This window comes from Scyliorhinus canicula, chromosome 4, assembly GCF_902713615.1.
Source record: "Scyliorhinus canicula chromosome 4, sScyCan1.1, whole genome shotgun sequence".
Taxonomy (NCBI): domain Eukaryota; kingdom Metazoa; phylum Chordata; class Chondrichthyes; order Carcharhiniformes; family Scyliorhinidae; genus Scyliorhinus; species Scyliorhinus canicula.
This window is the reverse complement of record NC_052149.1, coordinates 215,106,505-215,133,005: the sequence shown is the minus strand read 5'-3', so window position 1 is coordinate 215,133,005 and position 26,501 is coordinate 215,106,505. Positions and strand designations below refer to the sequence as shown.

The 26,501-nt window shown below is 47.0% G+C and overlaps 1 protein-coding gene across 22 annotated transcripts in view; it reads left to right on the top strand.

Moving 5' to 3' along the window:
* The window catches only part of LOC119965371 (teneurin-2-like), a 3,273,255-nt gene that overhangs the window by 2,814,925 nt on the left and 431,829 nt on the right, over positions 1 to 26,501 (top strand). For 19 of the 22 annotated variants that reach the window (XM_038796070.1, XM_038796068.1, XM_038796065.1 and 16 more), the window contains one exon: positions 8,226 to 8,438. The exons of the other annotated variants lie outside the window; for them this stretch is intronic. In XM_038796070.1, the coding sequence (XP_038651998.1) occupies positions 8,226 to 8,438 (213 nt within the window). The remainder of the gene's footprint in view (positions 1 to 8,225; positions 8,439 to 26,501) is intronic. 22 annotated transcript variants of the gene reach the window in all.

The following is a 26,501-nucleotide window of genomic DNA, read 5'->3' as shown; positions in this document are numbered from 1 at the left end:
AGTCTGTTCTTGCTCTCAAGGGAGTGCAGCGAAGGTTTCCCAGACTGATTTCCAGGGATGGCGGAACTGTCATATGAAGAGACATTGACTAAGTTGGAATTGTTCTCGCTGGAGTTCAGAAGAATGAGGGGGGATCTCATAGAGACTTATCAATTTTAACGGGACCAGACAGGGTAGATGCAGTGAAGATGTTACCAATGATGGGTGTGTCCAGAACCAGGGGTCACAGTCTGAGGATTCAGGGTAAACCATTTCGGACAGACAAAAGGAGACATTTCTTCAGCAAAAGAGGTGGTGAGCCTGTGGAATTCATTAGGACAGGAAGTAGTTGATGCAAAAGCAGTGCTCATTTTGGGGCAAATTGGTAGCACAGTGGTTAGCACTATGGTTTCAAAGCACTAGCATCCCAGGTTCGATTCGCGCTTCGGTCACTGTCTGCGGAGGCTGGCACGTTCTCCCCGTGTCTGCATGGGTTTTCTCCGGGTGCTCCGGTTTCCTCCCACAGTCCAAACATGTGCAGGTTAGGTGGATTGCCCATGCTAAATTGTTCTTAGGTTAGATGGGGTTGCTGGGTTACGGGGATAGGCTGGAGGCGTGGGCTTGAGTAGAGTGCTCTTTCCAAGAGCTGGTGCAGACTCGATGGGCCGAATGGCCTCCTTCTGCACTGTGAATTTTCTGATTCTATGATTGAATATATTCAAGAGGGGGCTAGATATAGCATTTGGGGAGAATAGGATCAAAGGCTGTGGGGAGAAAGCAGGATTAGGCTATTGAGTTGGATGATCAGCCATGATCGTGATGAATGGTGGAGCAGGATCGAATGGTCAAAAGGCCTCCTCCTGCTCCTATCTTCTATGTATCTACATACCTCTATACCTTGCCTCTGACACCCATTTCCGATCAAAGAATTTAAATATATATATATGTTTCCTCATTCTGAATTGCACATCTTAAGTAACAGCTCCTCTTCCTGCATGTTCCATCCTGTTTTAGTCACTCCAGCGCATTAGCAGCACATAAAACATCAGTCTCTAGCACAACAATTGGCTATTGCTGAATGCAGGTATGTACCGCTTGGTCCACTTGATGAGAAAGAGGATTTTTTTCACGTGGTTTTTGGTCAAAACTCCATATCCTGATAATTTACAGTCAATGATCCTTCAGGGCTGACTGGGAGAATTCAAGACTTACATTCTTATGTTACAAAGAAGTAACTAGACTTCAAAAGTACTTTATTGGCTATGAAGCACTTTGAGAAGTTTGGTTGAGAAAGATGCTATATAAATAAAAGTAATTTCTTTTCCTTGGACATTGTTGTGCGTGACCCTGGAGAGAGATTGTGGGAATATTAAAAAGTAGACTTTTTATTTTCATTCTCTTTAAAAGCTTGTTTATTAGTTACAAAAATATTGGAGGTGTAAAAACAGGACTATTTGACTGGGTGGGACAGTTCGAGGTGTAAGTCATCAGATGAAACTCTCAGGGGAGAGTTTCCACGCAACCCCCCACATGTTTCATTGGCTGGAGGTGGAGGGGGGGGGGGGGGATTCACTGACCCCGGGGTCGGAGAATCGCCGCGACCGGTGGGAATCGCACCACGCTGCCCCGACGCCGGGACACGCTTCTCCGCAGAGCGGAGAATCGGTGCCGTTGGCACTGGCGCAGTCGGCCTTGCTGGGGGCCTCTCTATGCACCCCCCCCCCTCCCCCACCCCCACCGGCAATTCTCCGCCCGGGATGGACCGAGCGGCCATCCCAGAAAACCCGAGTCCCGCCGGCATCGTTCTAGCCTGGTCTAATCCGGTGTGGCCTGGCCAGCGATCGAGGTCCACCGATCGGCGGGCCGGCCTCTCGGGCTGGGGGCCTCCTTTGTTCCACGCTGGCCCCTGTAGCCCTACTCCATTTTGCGTCGGAGCTGGCGCAGAGAAGGGAGACACCGCACTTGTGCGGAAATCGCAGCGGTCCCACCGTGCACGTGTGGACCGGCGGCGTCCATCTGACACCGGGATCGGCAGCTGGAGTGGCGTGGGTCACTCCAGTGCCGTGCTGGCCCCCTGTAGGGGCCAGAATTGCTGACACTGAGGCCATGTTGACGCCATCGAGAAACGTAATGGCGTTTACGACCGTGTCAACAGGGAAACATGTGGCAGGGGTGTGCCATTAGTGGGACCAGAAGCTTTTGCAGCATGAACAGCTGGAATGTTCCGGCCTCAGAATGTGTCCACCCAGAGTTTTGCAACTCTATGATAATCCCATGTGGTGTGTTAGACAGGGTGTCCAGCTGGTGAAACTGAAACATGCTCTTGAGCGGCAGCGTTATTTTCCTTTGCAAATTCGAATTGCGCTTGTTAAGTAATTCAAAGATTTTCTGAAGGATCGGAGTTTTGCAAGAATTACAACTCTCTACCATATCGGACAGAACAGATCAACACAAAAAGAATTATTACCAAGTGTTATGTTAGCTGTAAACAAGTTGCAGGCAGCAGTGAATCTAATTACTTCTCTGGCTAAATGTACTTTCAGCAGGTAATTGTAAATGGATTGAAAATCAAATTATGAAATTTGTGCCAAAGGAGTGAGGTACATAATGTTGGTTCACAAAGCAACCCTACACAAACTATAAACAGTTATCAGACCAGGTTACTCTTCCAGGACTGGTGACTAGGAGAGAAAAAAGAAAAGGGGAAATAGCGGCTGAAACGTTGGTCTCCACCCAATGAAGAATAAATAAATAGTTACGAGCAGTCGTTTGGTCTTACAGGACTTGAGTAATGATGAAAAAATAGATTTTTTTGTCAAAGCTTTTTGACTTGCACTCATCAGGACTGTTCAGAGGCCTCGACAAATCAGATCCCACTTGCCAACAAATCAGCAATTTCTTCTCATACACTATGGGCTGGATTCTCCGTCGGCGGGATTCTCTGCCTCGCTGGCAGTGCACTCATGCCCGCGGATTTCCTGACGACGCCGGGGTGCCCACAATGGGGAATCCCATTGGCCGGCTGGTGGGATGGGGGATCCCACTGTTGGCGTCGGCGCGCCCCACCAGAAAACAGGTGCGGCGGGATGGAATCCTGCCCTAAAAATTTCTTGTTTACCCTGATATTGGTGTTCTTCTGAATTGTCCTAATGTGTGTGAGACCAAATGTTTCAACAAAATTATTTTTTTCAGCAATACACAAATAGTTACTAGTTGATCATCAAATTTGACGTCAAACAAATTACCAACCACATTTTAATGGCATTTTAACTGATTGAACAAGGAGGGTGTGGGTTTATCATCTGCTGATGAATTATTAAGATCACGTCATTTGTTTACAGGAATCTGGCTGTTGTGAATACATTGGGTGACAAATCCTGAAAACTGGTTGCTTCATTTTGTTTATCGGAAAAACAGTTTTGTACCTTTTCTTTCAGCGATTGAGAAATTCAGGATTCGCTACCTTTATCCTTGATTCCTTGTGTAGTGGTTAGTTTTAAATTATTGAACAGTCCACACTGGAGCTAACCTTTATAATGTTGTTGGCCTCTCCTAACTACCTTACTTGAAGTTAATGTCCGATTGGGATTTAATTGCTGGAAATCTGGAAAAAAGCCAGTGGGACAGTGAGAAGCCGAGAAAACAATAGATTAATGTTTCAGGTGGGACCTTTTATCACAACTCACTTTCTTTATTGGCCAGTTTTAACAGAGTCAACCAACAGTGGGGAAAAAAAGTCTTTTTTTTTAAGGAAATTATAGATCCAGTAAAAGATGTGTTGGGAAATCTCAAAATGTACTGAAATCTGGTTCATAAATAAACTAAGAGAAGTACATCATGACAAACAAAGTTTGCTGCAGAGTTTTAGCAATTATTATCTAATTGCACGGGGCACAGTGTAACTAGAAATATCTGCAATTGTTTAATACATTTTTAACCAGCTTATCATTTGAATAGGAACTTGTCTCTAAATCTTTGGCTGCATAGTTTGCTAGACAGCCAAATACAATCTGCTGATCAAGCATGGCATATTTGGGATAAAATCAGCTGAATATTGTTGGAGTTAACATCACTTGCTAGTACCTGAAATGAAGAGACTGATGCTTTCTCGTGGGTCGACAGTAAAGTGCTCTCTCTGTCAGGAATTTCAATTCAAATTGTCACAAAGAACTGCACAATTGCAGTCAGTAATCGAGTCAGAGATGCTCTAGCGTTCTGTGTGGCCAGAATAAAAAGCCAACAAAACCTGTCGAATTTTTAAGGAAAGTTTTATTTTAACACATTGGTAAGTGCAAACAGGTATAATGTTGAATTAATTACATATCTCACAGCAATTTCAGAGATCTACCAGAGTTAGTACCTGTGTGCAACTTGTTTGTGGAAAGGCATTTGATCAAAGTAGTTACCTATATTACATCAAAATCATTCAAATATGTTGGGCTTGAAGCCAACGTATTCACTTTGCGATCAGCTAAGATTATAAGACAAAGGAGCAGCAGTAGACCATATGGCCCCTTGAGCCTGCTCTGTCAGGCAATAAGATCATAGAAACATGAACATAGAAAATAGAAGCAGACCCTTCGGCCCTTTGAGCCGCCTGTCTTTCAAAATGATCATGGCTGATCCTCTATTGCAAAACCACAGTCCTGCGTTCTCCCTATACCCCTTGTTCCTTTCGAGTCTAGAAATCTACCTATTTCCTTCTTAAACATATTCAGTTACTTGACCTCCACAGCCTTCTGTACTGGAGAATTCCAGAGGTTCACCACCTTCTGAGTTAAGAAGTTTCTCCTGTCTCAGTCCTAAATGACGAACGCTGTTGCTCGTTCTGGGTGAGTGTTTTTTTACACTCAATTGGCTCTGTTTTATTCCTAAGCTCTAGAGTCGCCAGGTATCTTTATGATACCGCCACAAGATTCAAGTTCAAGTTCAGATCAATGACTCAATACACCAGTTAGTAAGTTCAAACAAGACACGTTATTATTACACAGTTATTTACTACTCATGCACATGATACTAAGACTAAACTGTTCCTACCACTACTAGGCCAATACTTATCTGGAATAAGGGGAACTGCCGGATCAGGGAAGAATGGCCTCTTGCTTTTTCCTGGATCCACAGGCTTCCAGTTGGTGTGGACTAAAGGGGTCATGAGTGTCTACTCTCGTAGCGTGCATTGTATGACATTTACTTGTCGGTGTAGCAATTGGCCAGGCCTCTCCTTCTCACGTCCAAGTTCCTGGAGAGCTGCTGCAAAGGTGTTCTGCTGGGAGGGCCAGCTAAGAGAGCGGAGGGCTGGCTAAGAGAGGAGGGCTGGCTAAGAGAGCGGAGGGCTGGCTAAGAGAGGAGGGCTGGCTAAGAGCGAGGAGGGCTGGCTAAGAGTGAGATGTGAGGTCGGGGTCTCTGTCTTATACTGTTTTGGGTTTCGCGCCCATCTGTGCGGACCCTCTATAAACTTGCAATCGTTTGGGTCTCTTCCCAATCGATTGATTTGAATTTCCCCAATAATGGGGCTGTTCCTCGATCACTGGGCGGTTTGTAGAATTTATAGAACAGTACAGCACAGAACAGGCCCTTCGGCCCTCAATGTTGTGCCGAGCCATGATCACCCTACTCAAACCCACATATCCACCCTATACCCGTAACCCAACAACCCCCCCCCCTTAACCTTACTTTTATTAGGACACTACGGGCAATTTAGCATGGCCAATCCACCTAACCCGCACATCTTTGGACTGTGGGAGGAAACCGGAGCACCCGGAGGAAACCCACGCACACAGGGGGAGGACGTGCAGACTCCACACAGACAGTGACCCAGCCGGGAATCGAACCTGGGACCCTGGAGCTGTGAAGCATTTATGCTAACCACCATGCTACCCTGCTGCCCCACCTTGTTCTTTCCACCTTGTTTGTGTCCTTTTGTTTCAGACTCCACTGGCGCCGGGATGTCTGACCTTCTATAGAATGTTTCAATCTCTTCTAATTGTTGTGTCTATCGTGCCTGGGAATCACCGGGAATCGCTCAATTAATATGCGCAGCTTGTTAGTTTCTATGCTGTCTGGTTTCTTCACAGACAGAATCCACAGAGAGGTTCTGCAACCTGCTTGCCTCTCTGTCATTGTCCAATTTTCCCTGCATGCAACTCAATGTTCCATATTATGTCGGGAAGTGGCCAGCTTCGGTGGCTACAACCTTGTATCCTGAAACTGTAACCATTTGTTCTAGACACCGCCCCCCACCCTCCCAGCCAGGGGGAAAAAACATCTCTCCATCCAGTCTGTCCACATCGGGGGTGCTGATGTGCCCGGAGACCCCAGGATTGAGAACCAAGGCCAGGCATTGCCCTCTGGCACCCTGACAGTGCCTCCTTTATCGAGGAAGTGCCAGGGGGCACTGAAGTGGGCACTGCCGGGGTGCGCTGTCAGGATGGCAACCCTTCTCCATTGGGGGAGGGGACCATGGATTGGCCATGATAAATTGCCGTTAGTGTCCAAAAACAATGGTTAGGTGGGGTTACTGGGTTACGGGGATAGGGTGCCGGTGTGGGCCTAAGTGGGGTGCTCTTTCCAAGAGCGGGCAGACTCAAAGGGCTGAATGGCCTCCTTCTGCACTGTAAATTCTATGTACTTCTATGTTCTATGTGTGGTGGGGGGAAAGCGGTATGCACACCAGTGAACACACGAGGTGGGGAGAACTTGTTGGGTGGGGGCTCGATGGGGATTTGGGAAGGAGTTAATGTTTCTCACAGATTGGGATGCCCTTCAAATATGGTGCCCTGATCTCTGTGTAGTTGGACTTGCTGGCTCTATCAGGCCTCATCCCACCAGGGTGACAATGCAAACCACACCTCCTGATTTCTTTTGGACAGTGTGTCAGGAGATTTGGGCAGAAATCTGCTTCTGGAAAAAAACATGGCGGTTTTCAGTCAGAACCTGACACTTTGCCATTTTTGTAAAAATTCTGACCAATATTCCAGGTAAGGTCTCATCAAAGCACTATATAATTGCAGCAACACTTCCTTTCTCTTATATAGGGGCAGCACGGTAGCACAAGTGGACACCACTGTGGCTTTACAGCGCCAGGGTCCCAGGTTTGATTCCCCGCTGGGTCACTGTCTGTACGGAGTCTGCACGTTGTCCCCGTGCCTGTGTGGGTTCCCTCCGGGTGCTCCGGTTTCCTCCCACAGTCCAAAGACGTGCAAGCTTGGTGGATTGGCCATGATAAATTGCCCTGAGTGATCAAAAAGGTTAGGAGGGGTTATTGGGTTATGGGGATAGGGTGGAAGTGAGGGCTTAAGTAGATCGATGCAGACTCGATGGGCTGAATAGCCTCCTTCTGCACTATATGTTCTATGTTCTATAATCTAAATCCTTTGCAGTAAAGGCAAACAAAGCATTTGCCTGCCTAATTGCTTGTTATTTTTTTATAATCACAATAAGTTTATTAAAACTATTTCAATAATTTGTTTCCCAAATCAGAAATGCCATTTTGAATCCAATGCTCAAATAAATGGAGATGTTCACCATTTAATTGTGGTAGAACATTTATTTGCTGTAGGCATCTTTAAGATTGGTATTGGCATCCCTGATTCATAGGGAAGAGAAAATTCGATAGGGTTCCCATTTTTTGATCACTGTTCAACTACTGACCTGACTGGCAGTCTGCATCTGTGAACATTTGGCAAAGCCATGAGTGGATTTAATTATAATGCCCCTCATAGTCAAATTGCCTGAGTGTTCAGCATCAAACCCGCATCTGAATATTGGCTAATAGGCGAGGAATCCAAGGGGCAATTGGTGTCTTGTGGATTTATATTCAACAAGGAGTTTATAGTTATGGTGGTGGGATGTTGAGGAGAAAATTGGCAAAGGAAACCTTTAATGTAACCATTTTACACATTTAAAACAACAAATTAGAATTGGTCCAAAAACATATATTTTTCTGTTGGATGTGACACTCAGCAATTTTTGTCAATTGAGATCACCTTTGGGAGAAATGTGTTCCCATCTATTCCTTGCATGCAACATTTGCCATTAAACATGGCTTGTGTGTGAAGTGGATCGTTAAGCTTGGTTAGCTTCAATTCTGTTTCATTCACAAGCATGCCAAATGAGGAATATGGTGGTCCCTCACAGGGCTACCTCTCTAGGCAAAGCACAGTTATGGTTTCTGATGCACTTCAGCTGAAAGAAAATGTGCATCGTATAATTTAACACCTTTCAACAACTGACCCTCTTTTCCCCAGGTCGTCCCATCCCACATTCACTTTCGCCCAGCCATCCATTTGCCCAGCAGACCAGCACCCATCTTTCATCATCTAGCGTGAAAGACTACCAAATGCCATTGCTTGACAGCAGCGTCTCTCATCCAGCTCTCGAGTCCAACCCCAGTGAGGAGTTCGCCATAAACTCATACCTATTGCGAGCAGGCTCTGGTGCCCTACCACCTCCTAGTAATGGTAAGAATATGCTTATATCTGCCTAAATTGACATGCTTGTTCTTTTTGCGGAGGGTTATCCTCAGATCCCATCTTTGTGATGTTCTTTCGCTTACATTAAGTAGTCACTTTATCCTTTACGTGTTGACTGGCCTTGTTCATTGTTCATCAGCGGGCGAAAGCCAGTGGGTTGTTGAAATTCCCTGTTGTTAAATATTTCCATGAAACAGCTTAATGGGCGAAATGTCGATGTAGCTTTTCTGCTGGAAGAGCATTATAGCAGGTAGAACATTACATGAGAGGTATTTGATCTGACGCTTTTACTTCTTTATTTTCTCTCTTTTCATAATTTAACAGTTCAGAATTTTTTTTGCTCATTTTCCAAGATTCCCTTCGTCACTGATGCTATTTCCCATTTTGAATCCATTTGCTTCGTTGTGATAATTTAGAATAGATTGGAAGAAAATATAATTACAACTCTTCTCAGGATCCATTACATCATTGTGGTAATTCATTTATTATTTGCAGAAGGGACATCCATCATAGCTGCTGTAACTGCCCAGGCAAATGAATTTAACTAGTCTAAAGCAAAGTAATTGGGTAAAGCATTTTGAAATTGAATTGGTAAATGGAAGATCCCCATTCATATATGGATAATGGAATACTTTCCCCGAAAACACGCAGGAGGGGGGATTTTCTGGGCCTGTTTGCTGCAAACTCTCTCCGTAGGGCCATTACAGGATTTACGACAGGGAGACCTCAGAACGAGGCCCACCGCCAGCGACGTAATCAGGTTCATGCCCAATGTGGGCAAGAAACTGATTACCATCGATTTAAGTAGATTTGATTATGCCTAAATGGCGTAACGCCTTACCTTCCAGATTCACTGTATTTCCACTCTCCTCTCCCCCCCCCCTCCCCCCAACCCCCACACACACACACACACCCTCCCCCCCCCCAGCGTGACATGATGCCAGTGGGAATCACCAATGCTCTGCAGCAGTTGAGATGACCATACCAGGGGCACGGAGCACATTGTCACCCCTGGATGACTGGGTCATGGCAGTGCCAGGGGTGGGGGTGGGACCAGGAGGCAAGGCCTCTAGGGAATCCCTTTATGGGTTATGTTTGGGGGGTGTGATTGTGGAGGGAGGTGGGGGTAGTGAAGACTGATAATGGGGGGGGGAGCCCCAGTGCCAGTGAAGAAGAGAGTGGGGGGTCGGGTCAACCTGATGCCGGCGTGATGCCGGTGTGGGGGCGGGATGACCCGACCATTGAGTTGTGGGAGGGGAGGTTGGCCCTCTGCGTTGGAGGGTTGGGGATGTTCCTCTTGTCAGCAGAGAATGAGGTGGGCCTTTCACTTCACTTTGAGATGAGGGAAACGATTAAAAGTAGCTCCCCGATCTCTGAATCCCTTCTTTCCCGGCGAGTTTAGGACCTCTTCCCCCCCCCCCCCCCCCCCCCACCTCCCCCCCCTCCCCCGCCCCCAGTTGATCTGGCTGGAAAAGTGAGCTGTGAAATCCATGGGCGCGATGCTCCGCTGCCCAGGCCGGGTGGGAGAATCGCGGGAGGGCCGCTCTGGCACCCCCCGCGATTCTCCCACCACTCCCAAAATGGCGTGTCACGTTTTGCGACACGCCGCTCGGAGAATCGCGGGCGACCTGCGATTCTCCGGCCCAGATGGGCCGAGCGGCCTGCCGTTCCCGACCTGTTCATGCCGGCGGCAACCACACCTGGTCGCTGCCGGCGTGAATAGCGCGCGAAAGGTGAGTTTGGGGCCTGTGGATGGCGGAGAGGGGATTGAGCACCACGGCCGTGCTCGGGAGCGGACTGGCCCGCGATCGGTGCCCACCGATCGTCGGGTCGGCGTCTCCAAGAGACGCACTCTTTCCCCTCCGCTGCCCCGCAAGATCAAGCCGCCAGCGTCAAGGCCCGGCGGCCGAGTTTGACGAAACGCCGCTTCTAGGCCCCCGGGAGGGGGGAGAATAGGGGGCGAGGAGTGGCTTCCGACGCCGTCGTGAAACACTCCAGGTTTCACGACGACGTCGGCCATTGTGTAGAATTTCGCCCCATGAGTGTCACACTGATTTTCCCGCCTGATTCAGTGCTCTGTGCAATTTTTTGAAAATTCCATCCACAGCTTCAGAACATCATTGGGCTATGTAAACAGATTCAACTCTGTCCAAGATTACACTCCAATGAGTCAGAAAGTGGGATGTGCTTACCATGTACCCACCTTGCCATGCTCTTTGATGCCCTCCCTACAGCTTCCAGTTTTACAATGTGAAAGAACTATTTTTTTATCTCAAGAGCAGTCTTCTCATGGCTGTCTCTTCATCCACTTTCATTGAATCACGCAGCCCAGAAGGCCATTCACCCCATCCTGCCCATGTAGGCTCTTGCCTAGATGCCTGTATTTTTTCCCCCTTCTTTGTACATTATTGGCCATAAAGCACTTTAAGACATCCGATGGCCATGTAAGGTGGGAACTAATCGTAGGTGCTTTCCCTTTGTTCCTTCAAACGTGTATCCGATTCCCTTTCGGGATGTGTTATTGAGTCTGCTGCCACCACACCTCCGGGCAGCACATCCCAGATCATCACAAATCACTGTGTAAAGTAACAATGACTCCGCAGTTCCACTATTTATTTTGCCAATTACCTTTATTCACACTCACAGTGGTATTGTCTTGTGGTTCACTGTAGCAGTTAGAAAACGTATGCACAGTACTCCAATCTGAAAAATAACTCAAATGATAGGAAGGAAAATTGAACAACTATGTCCCTGGAGAGTTTTGTGTTTAAACAATATCGCTGACACTGTATTTTAATAAAATACAGTATGAAAGTGAACTTAATTAATTGTGCTGGTCAGCAAACCCTATAACGTTGACACTGGCGATGATATAGTGGCCATTTTAAATGCAGAGCGGATGGCTTCAAACACTGCAGCTGGCTGGTAATGTCCTTTCACCATCTATCTCAGATGAGTGTGACATGGAAAAGATTGACTCATTTGTTTTTAATTGCAATTGTTGTGCATTCAAATATATAATCAGCGATGCAATTATACATTGGCATTGTGTGCAGGAAACATGATTTAGTGTCCAGGATACCGAGCTTCAAATGACCCATGAGATTGTATAACGGTATTGGTTTTTACGTGTACTGCAGAACCATCCCTGACCATTGGATGTTGGATTTTATTCTAATGCTTTTTTTTTTGAGAATTTGACACCTGTGACTGTGCTGTATATTGTTGAAGCAGATGTCGCAATTTTAGCGTTGATCCATTGCATTGCAAAAGGAGATGTGCCGTGATCTACTTCTTTATTAACGCAACAGATAACAGAATCTCAGTTGGGTCAGAATCTCTGACATAGTCTAATGAAATGCCTCATCATTTGTGGCATGCCTCACAATATTTTCAATCATGAAATGTGTGAAATCATCAACAAATGTATGTGTATCCAGCAACTGAAACCTGTGTGATATTAATATTGTCAGCTCAATTGATTTTAATTTGAGAATGCATCTTTGAAGAAAGTTATTCTTCTATCCCCACTTAGCTGCCCAATAAGCCCAGTGGGAGGATATTGAATAAGGAAAGGACGATTGCCCCACTAAGATTATTCCCTCCATGATCCATGTGCTATTTTCTGTCTCATTGTCTGCACTCAAACAAATCAAGTTGATCATAGATAAACCAGTCGGAAGGTAGACCTTTCTACTTGTTCCGTACACAATGTACTCAAGCGAAACTGCACAGGCTCACAAGCCATCATAATCAATCATAATCGGTTGCATCAACAGATGATTCATCACGGTGCCAGAAAAATGTCAGTCTTGCACTTGTGGACAGGATATAGGCTGGGCTGTGCCCCACTCACTTCTAACCTCTGTCTTCACATTCATAGCTTTTCTTCAATTCTGTGAGCTGAATCTAATCTAATTTCTTCTTCCTGAAATTCCTTTATCTCTTTGTCTTGGCTTTGTACTGCAACCATCATGTTTTAAAACCTGAAGTGTCATCTAGTTCCAGTATTGTTATTCATCATCTTGTATTTTACTCTTTTGAAACTTGGCAGTGTCCTGCACCATGTTCATTGCTTTTTATTTTGATTCTTCAATTTAAACTAAGAAATGACATCTAAATTATCCTTACAACCATCCTTTTTGAACAGTTATTTAGACCCCTTTTGTTTAAAGTAGTCTTTTGGACTCTTATTCCAAATCTTGTAAGTTCCGTGACAACACTTTTTGAAACAGCAGTGAGTTCTCACAATGCCATGACTAATACCCTCCCTCAAATACGCCATTGAAAACACACTGGGCGTGATTTAACAAAGCAAAAGAGTCTCGTTGCAGGAAGCCAAGGCCGCACTTACCTTCATCTCCTGCACTGAGGTGATCTGCTCTTCAATGCACGAGGCCTTGTATGGCAACTGCTCGGCCCAAATACTACAGAGAGTCGTCCATTGACTCTATCTATACTTCCCGCTACCTTGGGAAAGCAAGCAGCATAACCAAAGACCCCTCCCACCCGGGTTATTCTCTCTTCCAACCTCTTCCATCGGGCAGTAGATACAAAAGTCTGAGAACACGCACTAACTGATTCAAAAACAACTTCTTCCCCACTGTTCCCTCTTACAGACTGAACCGAGCTCTCCACACCTCTTCTCCACTGAGTAGTTTTACACTCCTTTATGCTTCGCTCGATGTCTGTGTCTATGTATTTACATTGTGTATTTATCGTATGTCCTATGTTTTTTCATGCATGGAATGATCTGTCTGAACTGTATGCAGAACAATACTTTTCACTGTACTTCGGTACATGTGACAATAAATCAAATTTCAAGATGGTGCCTGGATGAGTCCAGCTCCAACAACACTCAAAAAGCTCAACACCATCCAGGGCAAAGCAACCTGTTTGATTGCTCCCCATCTACAAACATTCAAACCCTTCACTACCGACGAATAGTGGCAGCCATGTCTACCACCTACAAGATGCACTGCAGTAACTCACCAAGGTTCCTTAGGCAGCACCTTCCAAACCTATGACCACTTCCATCAAGAAGAACAAGAGCAGCAGATACCTAGGAACCCCACCGCCTGGAGCTTCCCTGCAAGTCACTCACCACGCCGACTTGGAAAGATATTGCCATTCCTTCATTGTTGCTGAGGCAACATCCTGGAATTCCCTCCCTAACAGCACAGTGGGTGTACCTACAACTCAAGGACTGCAGCAGTTCAAGGATGCAACTCACCTTCGGAAACTTCAACTCTCCTAAAAGCTGCCTCATATCCTCCACCCCAGCTGGTGGTTCCGACTCATACAGCCGATTGTAAAATTCCTTAAACACCCCATTCAGCCCTGCTGGGTCCAAGACCATGTTCCCACCTCTGTCCTTCACTCTTCGTATCTCCCTGGCCACCTCCCTTTTCCTTAGCTGATGTGCAAGCATCCTACCGGCCTTCTCTCCATACTCGTATATCGCCCCCCTCGCCTTCCTCAACTGCTCCACCACCTTCCCTGTAGACAACAGACCAAACTCCATCAGTAGCTTCTGCCTCTCCTTCAATAACCCTGCCTCTGGGGCCTCCAAATATCTCCTGTCTACCTGGAGTATTTCCCCAATCAGCCTATCTATCTCTGCTTGCTCCACCTTCTCCCTATGAGAAAATTAAGTCTGCCTTGAGAGGGTCAATGCTAGCAATGCTAGGGTTCGTCCAGAGGTGGCAGCCGTTTGTCAACTTCTTTGGGGGAAACTAATTGTCAGCAGTGACAATAAGAAAAATTGGGGGGCGGGGTGTTAGGCTATTTTCTGTTTAGGGTAGGTGCAATTTATATTTGTATTTGTACTGTTTACTGTTATTATAAAATTATAAGTACCTGAATAAAATGTTTTACAAAAAAAAAAGAAGGCAACTCACCACCACCTTCTGAAGGGCAGCTAGGGATGGGCAATAAATGCTGGCCTAACCAGTGACGCACACATCCCATATATGAATAAAAAGAAAATCCACGATTAGGGTAGCATTTTTAAATCTCTTGATTCCCCCAATGCCCCAATTTACCTATTGGGGGGGATCCTTGAGCCCCCTGCATCCCACCTCATGAGGGCAGGGTAACCCCGGGCCCAATCCCTGGCATGGGCAAAATGCCACTTGGCACAACCAGCCTGGCAGCCCAGCAGTGCAGGCTAGCACCTGGGTGACACTGTCAAGGTGCAGCCAGGATGCCAGTGCCAAAGTGCCCAGGTGGCATCAGCAGTGCCAGGGTGCCACCCCGCCCAGAGGCTGATCACCCGGGGGACTCCGATTGCCTGGGAGACCCCTCTCCCAAAGTGCCATTCCTCCTGATCACCTTTTGTGGAGACCACTGCTAAACGGTGCCCGGCTGGGATCTCCTTGGCGAGGCCATTAGATCCTGGAGGCTGCTTAACTCTGGTGGAAACATATTTAAGTGCCTAACAGCACATTTTAAAATGCAAATTTACGATGCCTCATGGGATCCAATTGGTGGCAAAGCGCCCACTAGCCAGTCTTTCACTGAATTGATGTTTGCTGTTACTATTTTATGGAACCTACAAGAGCAGGAATAGTGACGACTGAAATGGACAGGAGCTTGCAGCTAGCATGTTGAGTCTCATGACACCTATTTGGAAGTGGGAGGGGTGCGGTGGGGGCGGGGGGGGGGTCATACTTGTAATATATTTATATTGCATGAAAACACATTTGGGTAAATCCATTTTTTAATTACATCCTACCTTCAAGATAAAGTTAGTGGCACTCGGGGATTTAGAGGCACCCTGGGGCATCTAGGGGAGGCAGTGGCATTGTCACAGGATTGGTAAACCAGAGACCCAGGTAGTGCTCTAGGGGACCCAGGTTCAAATCCCGCCACTGCAGATGGTGAAACTTAAATTCAATAAAAATGTGGAATTAAAAGTCTAATAATGGCCTTGAAACCATTGTCAAATGTTGTAAAAGCCCATCTGATTCACTAAGGGAAGCATGGTAACTTAGTGGTTAGCATAATGGCTTCACAGTGCCAGGGTCCCAGGTTCGATTCCTAGGTTGGGTCACTGCCTGTGCGGAGTCTGCACGTTCTCCCCATGTCTGCGTGGGTTTCCTCCGGGTGCTCCGGTTTCCTTCCAAAAGTCCCGAGAGACGTGCTATTAGGTAACTTGGACATTCTGAATTCTCCCTCTCTGTACCTGAAGAGATGCCAGAATGTGGCGACTAGGGCCTTTTCACAGTAACTTCATTGCAGTGTTAATAATGTAAGCCTACTTGTGACAATAAAGATCATTATTATAATGTACTCTAGGGAATGAAAATCTGCCACCCATAACACATCCTGGTCTGGTCTACATGTGACTCCAGATCCACAGCAATGCGGTTGACTCTAAACTGCCCCCTGCCCCCTCAAGGGCAATTCAGGATGGGCAATAAATGCTGGCACAGCCTGCGACTCCCACGTCTCATGAACAAATAAAACAAAACGATCACTTTCATTTAAAGGTGAAGTACAACAGTCAGGTTTCTGCACTTGTGTCTGATATACTGTCCACATATGGGTCTATCTCAGGGGGTGAGCGATAGGAGTCTTTACAGGGCTTTGAGTTCACTTACCACATTTCAGTTATCCCTGCTGAGAGTGATCCCGGACAATGTCCTTTACAATACAGGGAAGGGAGATCCATCTGACCCTGCAAGTTCAGCCATGTCCCACAGAGTGGCAAGCACAACACTGGGCAGAAACATGAATATTCAATAAAGGCTGAATAAAAAAAATCACCTCATTGTGTCTTCCAGAATATAGAAATGTCCCTAACTCCCCTGTAAGCATCACTGTGTGCTAATCATGAGGCATGCCCGTACCTTTAGCTCTCTGATTTTGCTAGCCTCAACAAATAATGATAATACACATGTGAATAAAGTGAAACCAGTGAAATTACAAGTGAAATTTCAATTTGAAGAATCCCGTGCCACCTTGCGTTCTCAATAAGCATTATCTTATTGCTGATGGAGATGGACAGGAAAGTTGCAGTTGGAATGAAGACCCTTCCTATTTGTCCGGAAGGCTATTTGATAGCTCACCCATATCTGCTGCATTGTCAGCTGACTACTGGCTTCACCAGTGAGAAGATTCCCCCGCCGGTTAATCACACATGTCTCCATGCACATCGTTGGCACTTTAAATAGTAATTGCATGAGAGCCAGCAAAAAACCCAAAAGAATGGAAATGGCAACCATTTCCTGTTCCACCATAGGTAATGCCACACAACAGATAGAGTTTGATCCTATATTTCACCAGAGAATAAGATTTTTGCATTCCAGGTGATTCAATAGCTCCAAAGATCAGTGTCAAGATTATCAAAAGGGTCCATGGGTTGAACAGTGACTAGATGTGCTCAGCAGATTTAATGTGGAGCGGGAAGGAACACTCCTCCTCCCTGCTTTGCAATCAGAAAGGTAAAATAAAGAATGGAACTTACTTTTCCAGTGGAAGCTTCCACCAACCTCAAGCATCAAATGACTGTTCATGTATGGCATGTGATACAGTCATGACTGTTCATGTATGGCATGTGATACAGTCATGACTGTTCATGTATGGCATGTGATACAGTCATGACTGTTTATGTATAGCATGTGATACAGTCATGACTGTTCATGTATAGCATGTGATACAGTCATGACTGTTCGTGTATAGCATGTGATACAGTCATGCGTTTTCCAATTGTATGAGCAGGGCATCAAATCGGCTTTGGGCCTCTTATTTGCGTATGTAAAGGGTTTAACACCAGTTTCAGACAAATGCCCTGAATGCTGATGTAAGAACCTTTATCAATTTGTTAGACAACTGCCATCTGAGGCAGAATGAACACATACCCACTAATCTGGACCCTTTCATATCTGTTTCCACCTCCTGGTGTGAACCAGTTTCTTGGTCATTTCTTCCAGTAAGTAAATAGATTTATTGGGGGGAATTTAATGCCCTCCCGCAGGAAGAATTTTGATGACGAAGGGCGTATAATTCGGCAAGTAGGGACTCTGCCACTTTCTTGCCTCCACCACGATTATGTCAGCGATGGGAAGTCCCATGGAAGGCTTTTGTGCTGGCTGCTAATTAAGAACTTTAAGTGGGTAATTTATGCTCACTTATGCGCTTCGTCCTGCTGTTGCTGGGTCAGGAACTTACCATTGTAGGATCATGACAATCAAATGTGTGCAGGGTTGAGGTGGGGGGATGCTCACTCAAAGCCTGTAGTGCCTCATTAAGGAACTCAGCATCAGAAAGGCGGGACCCATTGAGAGCTACCACCCTGCCTTTTTTTTTAAATTATTTTTGGTAGGGTGTGGGCTTCGCTGGCTAGGCCAGCATTCATTGCCCATCCCTAATTGTCCTTGAGAAGGTGGTGGTGGGCTGTCTTCTTGAACCTCTGGAATCCATGTGGTGTAGGTACACCCACAGTGCTGTTGGGAAGGGAGTTTCATAATTTTGACCCAGTGCTACTGAAGGAGCCTTGGTGAGTTCCTGCAGTGCATTTTGTAGATGGTACACACTGCTGCCACTGTGCTTTGGTGGTAGAGGGAGTGAATGTTTGTGGAAGGGGTGCCAATCAAGCAGGTTGCTTTTTCCTATATGTTGTCCAGCTTCTTGAGGTTTGTTGCAGCTGTACTCATCCAGGCAAGTGGGGAGAAGTCTCTCATACTCCTGACTTGGTGGACAGGCTTTGGGGAGACAGGGGGTGATTACTCGCCTTAGGATTCCCAACCTCTGACCTGCTCTTGTAACCACAGTATTTATATGTTCAGTTTGTGGTCAATGATAACTCCTAGGATATCAATAGCGGGGAATCCAATGATGGTAATGCCATTGAATGTCAAGGAGCGATTGTTTGATTCTTTCTTATTGGAGATGATCATTGCCTGGCACTTGTGTGGCACAAGTGTCACTTGCCACCTGCCAGCTCAAGCCTGGATATTGTCCAGGTCTTGCTGCATTTGCACATGGGCTGCTTCAATGTCTGAAGAGTCGCGAATGGTGCTGAACATTGTACAATCATGAGTGAACATCTCCACATCTGACCTTATGTTGGAAGGAACGTCATTGATGAAGCAGCTGAAGATCATTGGGCCTTGGAAACTCTCCTGAGGAACTCCTGCAGTGATGTCCGGGGACTGAGATGATTGACCTCCCACCACAAAAAACATCTTCCCTCTGTGTAAGGTATGATTCCAACCAGTGGAGAGTTTCCCCCTGATTCCCATTGACTCAAGTTTTGTTCGGGCTCCTTGATGCCATACATGATCAAATGCTGCCTTGATATCAACGGCAGTCACTCTCACCTCACCTCTGGCATTTAGTTGTTTGTCCATGTTTGAACCAAGGCTGTCATGAGGTCAGGAGCTGAGTGACCCTGGCAGAACCCAAACTGAGCATCAGTGAGCAGGTTTTTGCTGTATGATAGCACTGTTGATGACCCCTTCCATCACTTTACTGATAATTAAGAGTAGTCTGATGGGGCAGGAATTGGCTGGGTTGGATTTGTACTGCTTTTTGTGTGCAGGACATACCAAGGCAATTTTGGACGTTGTACTGGACCAGCTTGGCTCAGGGCGTGGCAAGTTCTGCAGCACAAGTCTTCAGTACTATTGCCGCAATATTGTCAGGGCCCATAACCTTTTCAGTGTCCAATGCCTTCAACCATTTCTTGACATCATGTGGAGTGAATCGAATTGGCTGAAGACTAGAATCTTTGATGCTGGGGTCCTCTGGAGGAGATCAAGATGAATCATCCACTCGGCACTTCTGGTTAAAGTTTATTGCAAATGCTTCAGCACAGATATGCTGGGCTTCATCATTGAGGATGGGGATATTTGTGGAGCCTCCTCCTTCAGTGACTTGTTTAATTTTCCACCACCATTCACCACTGGATGTGGCAGGACTGCAGAACTTAGATCTGATCCGTTGATTATGTGATCTCGTAGCTCTATCACTTGCTGCTAATGCTGTTTGGCTCGCAAGTAGACCTGTGTTGCAGCTTCACAAGTTTGACACCTCATTTTTCAGTATGCCTGGTGTTGTTCCTCGCATGCCCTCCTGCATCCTTCATTGAACCAGGATTGATCCCCTGGCTTGGTGCAGTGGAGGCCATGAGGTTACAGATTGTGGCTGAGTATATTTCTGCTGCTGTGATGGCCCACAGTGCCTCATGGATGCCCAGTCTTGAGTTGCTTGATCTGTTCTGAATCCATCCCATTTGGCACAATTGTCATGTCACGCAACATGATAGATGGTATCATCGATGTGTAACTGGGACTTAATCTCCACAAGGACTACGTGGTGCTCACTTCTACAGATACTGTTATGGACAGATGCATCTGCGGCAGGCAGGTCGGTGAGGATGTGGTCTGGTATGTTTTTCTCTCTTGTTGGTCCCCTCACCACCTGTCGCAGACCCAGTCTAGCAGTTATGTCCTTTAGGACTCAGTCAGCAGTGGTTTTACCAAGCTGATGGAAGTCCCCCACCCAGAGAATATTCTGTGCCCTTGCCACCCTCAGTGCTTCCTCCAAGTGGTGTTCAACATGGAGGAGTACTGATTCATCAGATGAGGATGGACAGTATGTGGTAATCAGCAGGAGATTTCCTTGCCCATGTTTGACCTGAAGCCATGGACTCCCAGGGTTACTCCCCCCCCAACTGTATACCAATGTGCCGCCGCCACCTCTGCTGGGTCTGACCTGCCAGTCGGACTGAACGTAGCCAGGGATGGTGACACTGATGTCTGGGGTGTTATTTGTAAGGTATGATTCTGTCAGTATGACTATGTAAGTCTGGTGTTTGACTAGTCTGTGAGCCAGCTGTCCCAAATTTGGCACAAGCAAAATGTTATTAGGGAGGATTCTGCAGTGTCGACAGGGCTGTGTTTCCCGTTGTCGTGTCAAGTGCCTAGGTCGATGCCGGGTGGTCCGTCTGGTCTCTTTCCTTTTTATTGACTTTGCAGCAGTTTCATACAACTGAGTCGCTTGCTAGGCCATTTCAGAGGACATTTAAGCGACGACCACGTTGCTGTGGATCTGGAGTCACATGTAGGCCAGACCAGGTGAGGACCTAAAGGATATTAGTGAACTAGCTGGATTTTTTTTGACAATAATTGACAATGGTTTAGTGGTCGTCATTAGACCTTTTAATTCCAGATATTTATTACATTTAATTTCTACCTTTTGTTGTGATGTGATTTGAACTGGGTCCCCAGAGTCTGGGTCCGGATCACTGGTCCAGTGAAAATTCCACTACGCCATCGCCTCCCCTTGCTGTCGACCTCCCTCCCCCTCCTTCACCAAGAGCCTTGTCCCTGATTTACCTCCCCTGCCCCCCCCCCCCCCACCCCCCCCCCCCCCCCCACCCCCCCCCCACCAGCATTCACCTTGGATACAGCAATGATGTTGAGATGGATGTCGTGCTGGCACAGCCACTGTCGACCGCTGGTGTTACCATTCAATAAATCTGATGGCCTCTGATTGTTCACCAGATCTCGGCGGGAATTTGATCCCCAAAGTCACTGATCCCGGGAAAGTCCCACCGTTGTCCGGTTAGGACCTGAGTAGTACTTAATCCAGTGGGCCTTCCCAGAAGAGATAATGTTCCTGCACTCCAGCCATTGGACAAGACCCCCATTACCTCCATCAAATGCAGCCCATTACCATGAATGTTTTTGTATGAATTTTATTATGACTCAACGATAAGATGCCATAAAATTGGCTGTGTATTGGTATAAAAGTAATGGAACATATAATTACCCTGGTGCAATTCTATCGCACGTTTCAGATGAGTGTTATTTCTGATTATGATAAAATCTGAATCACTCAATTAAGTTTCCGGATTGAAAGAAATCCCAGATTGCCAATATTCTATACATAATTTGATTGCACTTTACGATTACTGTGAAGTCTGTGCAAATGCATAATGATATTTGCACTGTATTGAGATATATTCATTTGTTCCTGTGTTCTGAAACAGCCACTGAAAGGGATGGTTGGAGTGAGCAGCTTGCTGTGGCCATCATCTGTGTTACCTGGATGAACTGGAGGCAATACACAGTGAGATGCTTGATGTGTCTTTCATTTCACAAAGAAAAAACTTCAATAATGTAATCACGGGGTTGTGTATTACACATTGCCTTCGCTTGTGAAATAACAGGCAAATCATGTTGCTCAGCAATGCATAATTCTCTATCTGTGCTCCATCATAGACATGTGGGATGGCTGATAGCCAACTGCCTGTGCACCTGTAACTGTGAGTAATGCTGAAGATTGTTTTGAGTTGAGCTGCCAGGAAAATCCCTGTCGCATTGTTCCACATCATGATTCCACCCCACCTCCTTTACATGCTAATTTTTTTCCTGTCCTCACCCTCTGTGCTGAGGCGTTTTACACCATGCTCATGTACGATTAGTAATGCCAGTTGCCCTTTGATGTGTTTACAGTGTATGCTTGGATCAAACTTGCCTAACCTTTTCATGTCAGGTGGGTGGGGGGGGGGGGGGGGGGGGGTGCATTTCCATCTTTTTCTCACTCAAGGGACGGATGGGCAAATTTTGTAACGAAAGGATTTGGCGCAACATTAAACATGAATTTCAAAATAAAGTTGAGGTCTGAAGAAAAGAAACAATTGGCTGAGGAAAACTACAGCAACATCAAAGAAACCAATTGATAATTATAAAAGAGTAATTAGTAAAGATCAACGTTGGAGTGTGAAGGGTCTCTGGCTCACTCCCCAGTCACAGGATCTTCACTCACCTGCCATCACCCACTGGGAGTGGGTTGTGTGCTGGTGCAGAGGTGAAGGCGAATGGGAGTCCTGAGACTGCGAGTGAGCCAGAGACATACATTGCCACACTCCGCTTCTCTATCTCCCATACTCTATCACTCACTCTCTTTCACTCACTCACTCATTCATTCACTCACTCACTCACTCGCTCACACTCATTCATTCTTCCGCGCACGCCACCGTCGAGTCCCCGGCCTGGTTTCCCACGATGGGGCTGGGTTCAATGGAAAATCCCATTGACAGTGGGATCAGAAGATCCTGATGCCAGCCACGGAGGGCTGCTTCCCGCCACTAAGAAGCACGACACAGGGGGCATGTGGAAAATCCCCCCCCCCCCCCCCCCCCCCCCCCCCCTCCTCACTCACTTTCCCACACACTCTGGGCGGGATTCTCCCATACCCGGCCTGGTAGGGGGTCCCGTCGGGATGGAGTGGGGTGAACCACTCCGGTGTCGGCCCGCCCCAAAGGTGCGGAATCCTCCACACCTCCGCACCTTCAGAAGCTGGGCCGGCGCCGGAGAATCCCGCCCCTTCTCTCCTACACTCACTCTCTCCCACACTCACTCACACTCTCCCACAATCTCTCACTCTCCTACACTCTTGCTCTCTCTCACTCTCACTCACTCTCCCATATTCACTCGCACACTCCCTGTCCCACACTTACTCATTCTCTCTCCCACACCCACTTGCTCATTCACTCAGGGTAACTTGATAAGGTGGATTCAAATTGGAGACAGAGGGTGATGACAGCACGTTAGCACAGTGATTAGAACAATTGCTTCAAGGTCCCAGGTTCGATTCCCGGCTTTGGTCACTGTGCGGAGTCTGCACGTTCTGCTCGTGTCTGCGTGGTTTCCTCCCACATACCAAGATGTGCAGGTTAGGTGGATTGGTCATGATAAATTGTTCTTACTGTCCAAAAATAAAGGTTGGGTGGGGTTATTGGGTTATAAGGATAGGGTGGAGACATGGGCTTAAGTAGGGTGCTCTTTCCAAGTGTCAGTGCAGACTCGATGGGCTGAATGGCCTCCTTCTGCACTGTAAATTCCACGATTCTATGATGGACGGCTGCTTCAGTGACTGGAAGCAAGTGTCCAGTTTCGTACCACAGGGATCTGTGCTGGAAGCCCTATTTTTTGTCATTTACATAAACAACATAGATAACTATGTTGAGGTAGGATCAGTAAGTTTGTGGATGACACAAAGATTGGCCGGGTGGTTAACAGTGAGCTTGAGTGACTTGGGTTACAGGAATATATAGATGGGATGGTCAAAAGGGCAGAAAAGTGGCAAATGGAATTTAACCTTGAAAAGTGTGAGGTGACACATTTTGGAAGGAGTAACATGACATGGAAATATTCAATGAATGGCCTGACACTGGGAAGTTCTGAGGAACAAAAGGACCTTGGAGTGTTTGTCTGTAGATCTCGGAAGGCAGAAGGGCAGCTTAATAAAGTGAGAAAAGGACTTATGGGACACTTGCCTTTATCAATCGACGCATAGATTGTCAAAAGCAGGGAGGTAACGTCACGTTGAATGGGTGACACGGTAACACAGTGGTTAGCATGGTTGCTTCACAGCGCCAGGGACCCAGTTTTGATTCCCAGCTTGGGTCACTGTCTGAATGGAATCGGTATGTTCTCCCCATGTCTGCGTGGGTTTCCTCCGGGTGCTCTGGTTTCCTCCCACCAGTCCTGAAAGACATGCTTGTTAGGTGAATTGGAAATTCTGAATTCTCCTTTTGTGTACCCGAACTGGCGCCGGAGTGTGGCGACTAGGCGATTTTCACAGTAACTTAATTGCAGTGTTAATGTAAGCCTACTTGTAACACTAATAAAGATTATTTATTATTATTATGGACCTTTGGTGAGGCCATAGCTGGGGTATATGTACAATTCTGGTTGCCACATTCTAGGGAGGATGTGATTGCACTGGAAGGGGTGCAGAGGCCATTCACCAGGATGTTGCCTGAGGTGGGACACTTAAATTATGAAGAAAGGTTGGATAGGCTTGGGTTGTTTTCGCTGGAGCAGGGAAGATCGTGCGTCGACTTTATCGAGGTGTGCAAGATTATGAGGGGCTGGATTGGGAGCAGCTGTTCCCCTTTGTTGAAGGGTCAGTTTCGAGGAGACACAAGTTCAAGGTAAGGGGTGGGAGGTTTAAGGGGTTTTGGGAGAAAAACCTTTTTACCCAGAGGGTGGTGAGGGTCTGGAATGCATTGCCTGGGAGGGTGGTCGAACCGGGTTGCCTCCCATCCTTTAAAAAATATCTGGATGAGCACTTGGGCCATCATAACATTCAAGGTTACGGGCCAAGTGCTGACAAACGGGATTCGGTAGACAGGTCAGGTTCTTTTCATGCATTGGTGCAGACTCGATGGGCCAACAGGCCTCCTCTGCACTGTATTTTTCTGCGATTCTGTGATTCTCTCTTTTTCTTTTTTTAATAATTTTAGAGTACCCAATTATTTTGTTTCCAATTAAGGGGCAATTCAGCGTGGCCAAACCACCTAATCTGCACATCTTTGAGTTGTGGAGGTGAAACCCACGCAGACATGGGGAGACTGTGCAAACTCCACACGGGCAGTGACCTAGAGCAGGGATTCAAACCCGGGTCCTCAGCGCCGCGATCCTCTCTTTCTGACACTAACTCACTGATTCACGCTCTCTCTCTCTCTATCCCTCTTTCCGCACCAGCAGGCAATGCGTCTCTTCGCTCTGACCTGACTTCTACCCGTACCACCTCACCCAGCCTTTTCTGGCCCAATAGACCTGGCTTGGTCTCCCTCCCCCAACCCGTCAGGGTCACACATCCCCACCAGATTCAGCTGCCGCTCTCTCTCTGCCAGGATCTCTTTTTCTGGCGTGCACTGGCTGACGCCACTCACACACTGCTTCTCTACCACGTTTGCTGTTGATAGGCTCTGTCTGAGCTTATTAACAACAAATGATGGATAGGAATGGCCTGTAATTGGAGGAGGAGTTTGTGGAAGTGCCACTGCACTTCCCAGCATTTTGTAAACTACCTATGGGGGCTGTATATGTGGGGCTTTCTGGGCCACATGTGGCCTGCAGGCTGCATTTTGGACAAGTCTGGTCTCGATGGACAGCACTGTGGTGCAGTGGCACCAAGGTCCCAAGTTCGATCCCGGCTCTGGGTCACTGTCTTGTGGAGTTTGCACATTCTCCCCGTGTCTGCGTGGGTTTCACCCCCACAACCCAAAGATGTGGAGGGTAGGTGGATTGGCAACTCTAAATTGGCCCTTAATTGGAAAGAATGAATTGGGGACTCGAAATTCATTTTTTAAAATGTCTGGTCTAGATAGTGAGGAACTGCAGGCCCTTTCTTCACAGGATATAATCACAGCTGAGACCGTCCCTGTCCTTTCCTCATGCTTTAGTGGAGATCCCTGGATAACAATTAAGAGAAAGAATCCTGGCCAACTTAAACCCAGAAGCTTGAAGTCATATGTAACCCCTTTACTGCTGGTGAGATTATTTAACACAGCAGAAAAAGATAATTTTGGTGATCTGTCTAGTGCAGAAGCTGTTGCATCATCTACAAACTCAATTGTGTCTTTGTCTGCCCAATCTCTACATGTATATAGTGAACCTTGCAGTTAAAAATGTAACTATTGCCTTTGGAGTCCAGGTTATTGGAATATATCATGTCACCCATGTGATACTGCACAGTGTGTGGAAGAATATATGTGGTATCATAGGATCCCAACAGTGCAGAAGGAAGCCATTCTGCTCATTGATTCTGTATCGAGTCACTGAAAGAACACCCTAACGAGGCCCATTCCCCGCCCTATCCCTATAACCCGACCTAACCTGCACTTCTTTGAACACTGAGGGGCAATTTAACATGACCAATCTACCTAAACTGCACGGGCGGAATCCTCCGCTCCCCATGTGGCGTGGGAGAATCATGGGAGGGCCGCCCGACATTTGTTACGCCCCCTTGGCGCCCCCACGATTCCCCCCCCCTCGGAAAAATCGCCGCTCGCCGTTTTTCACGGCGAACGGCGATTCTCCGAGCCCGATGGGCCGAGCGGCCGGCCCTTCACACCCGTTTCACCACGGCAGCAACCACTCCTTGTCGCTGCATTCGTGAAACGGGCGCCGTATGCCCGTTTGGGGCATCCAGGGGCCCGATTGGGGCATCCAGGGGCCCGTTTGGGGCATCCAGGGGCCCGATTGGGACGGGAGCACCGCGAAGGTGCCCACCGATCGTCGGGCC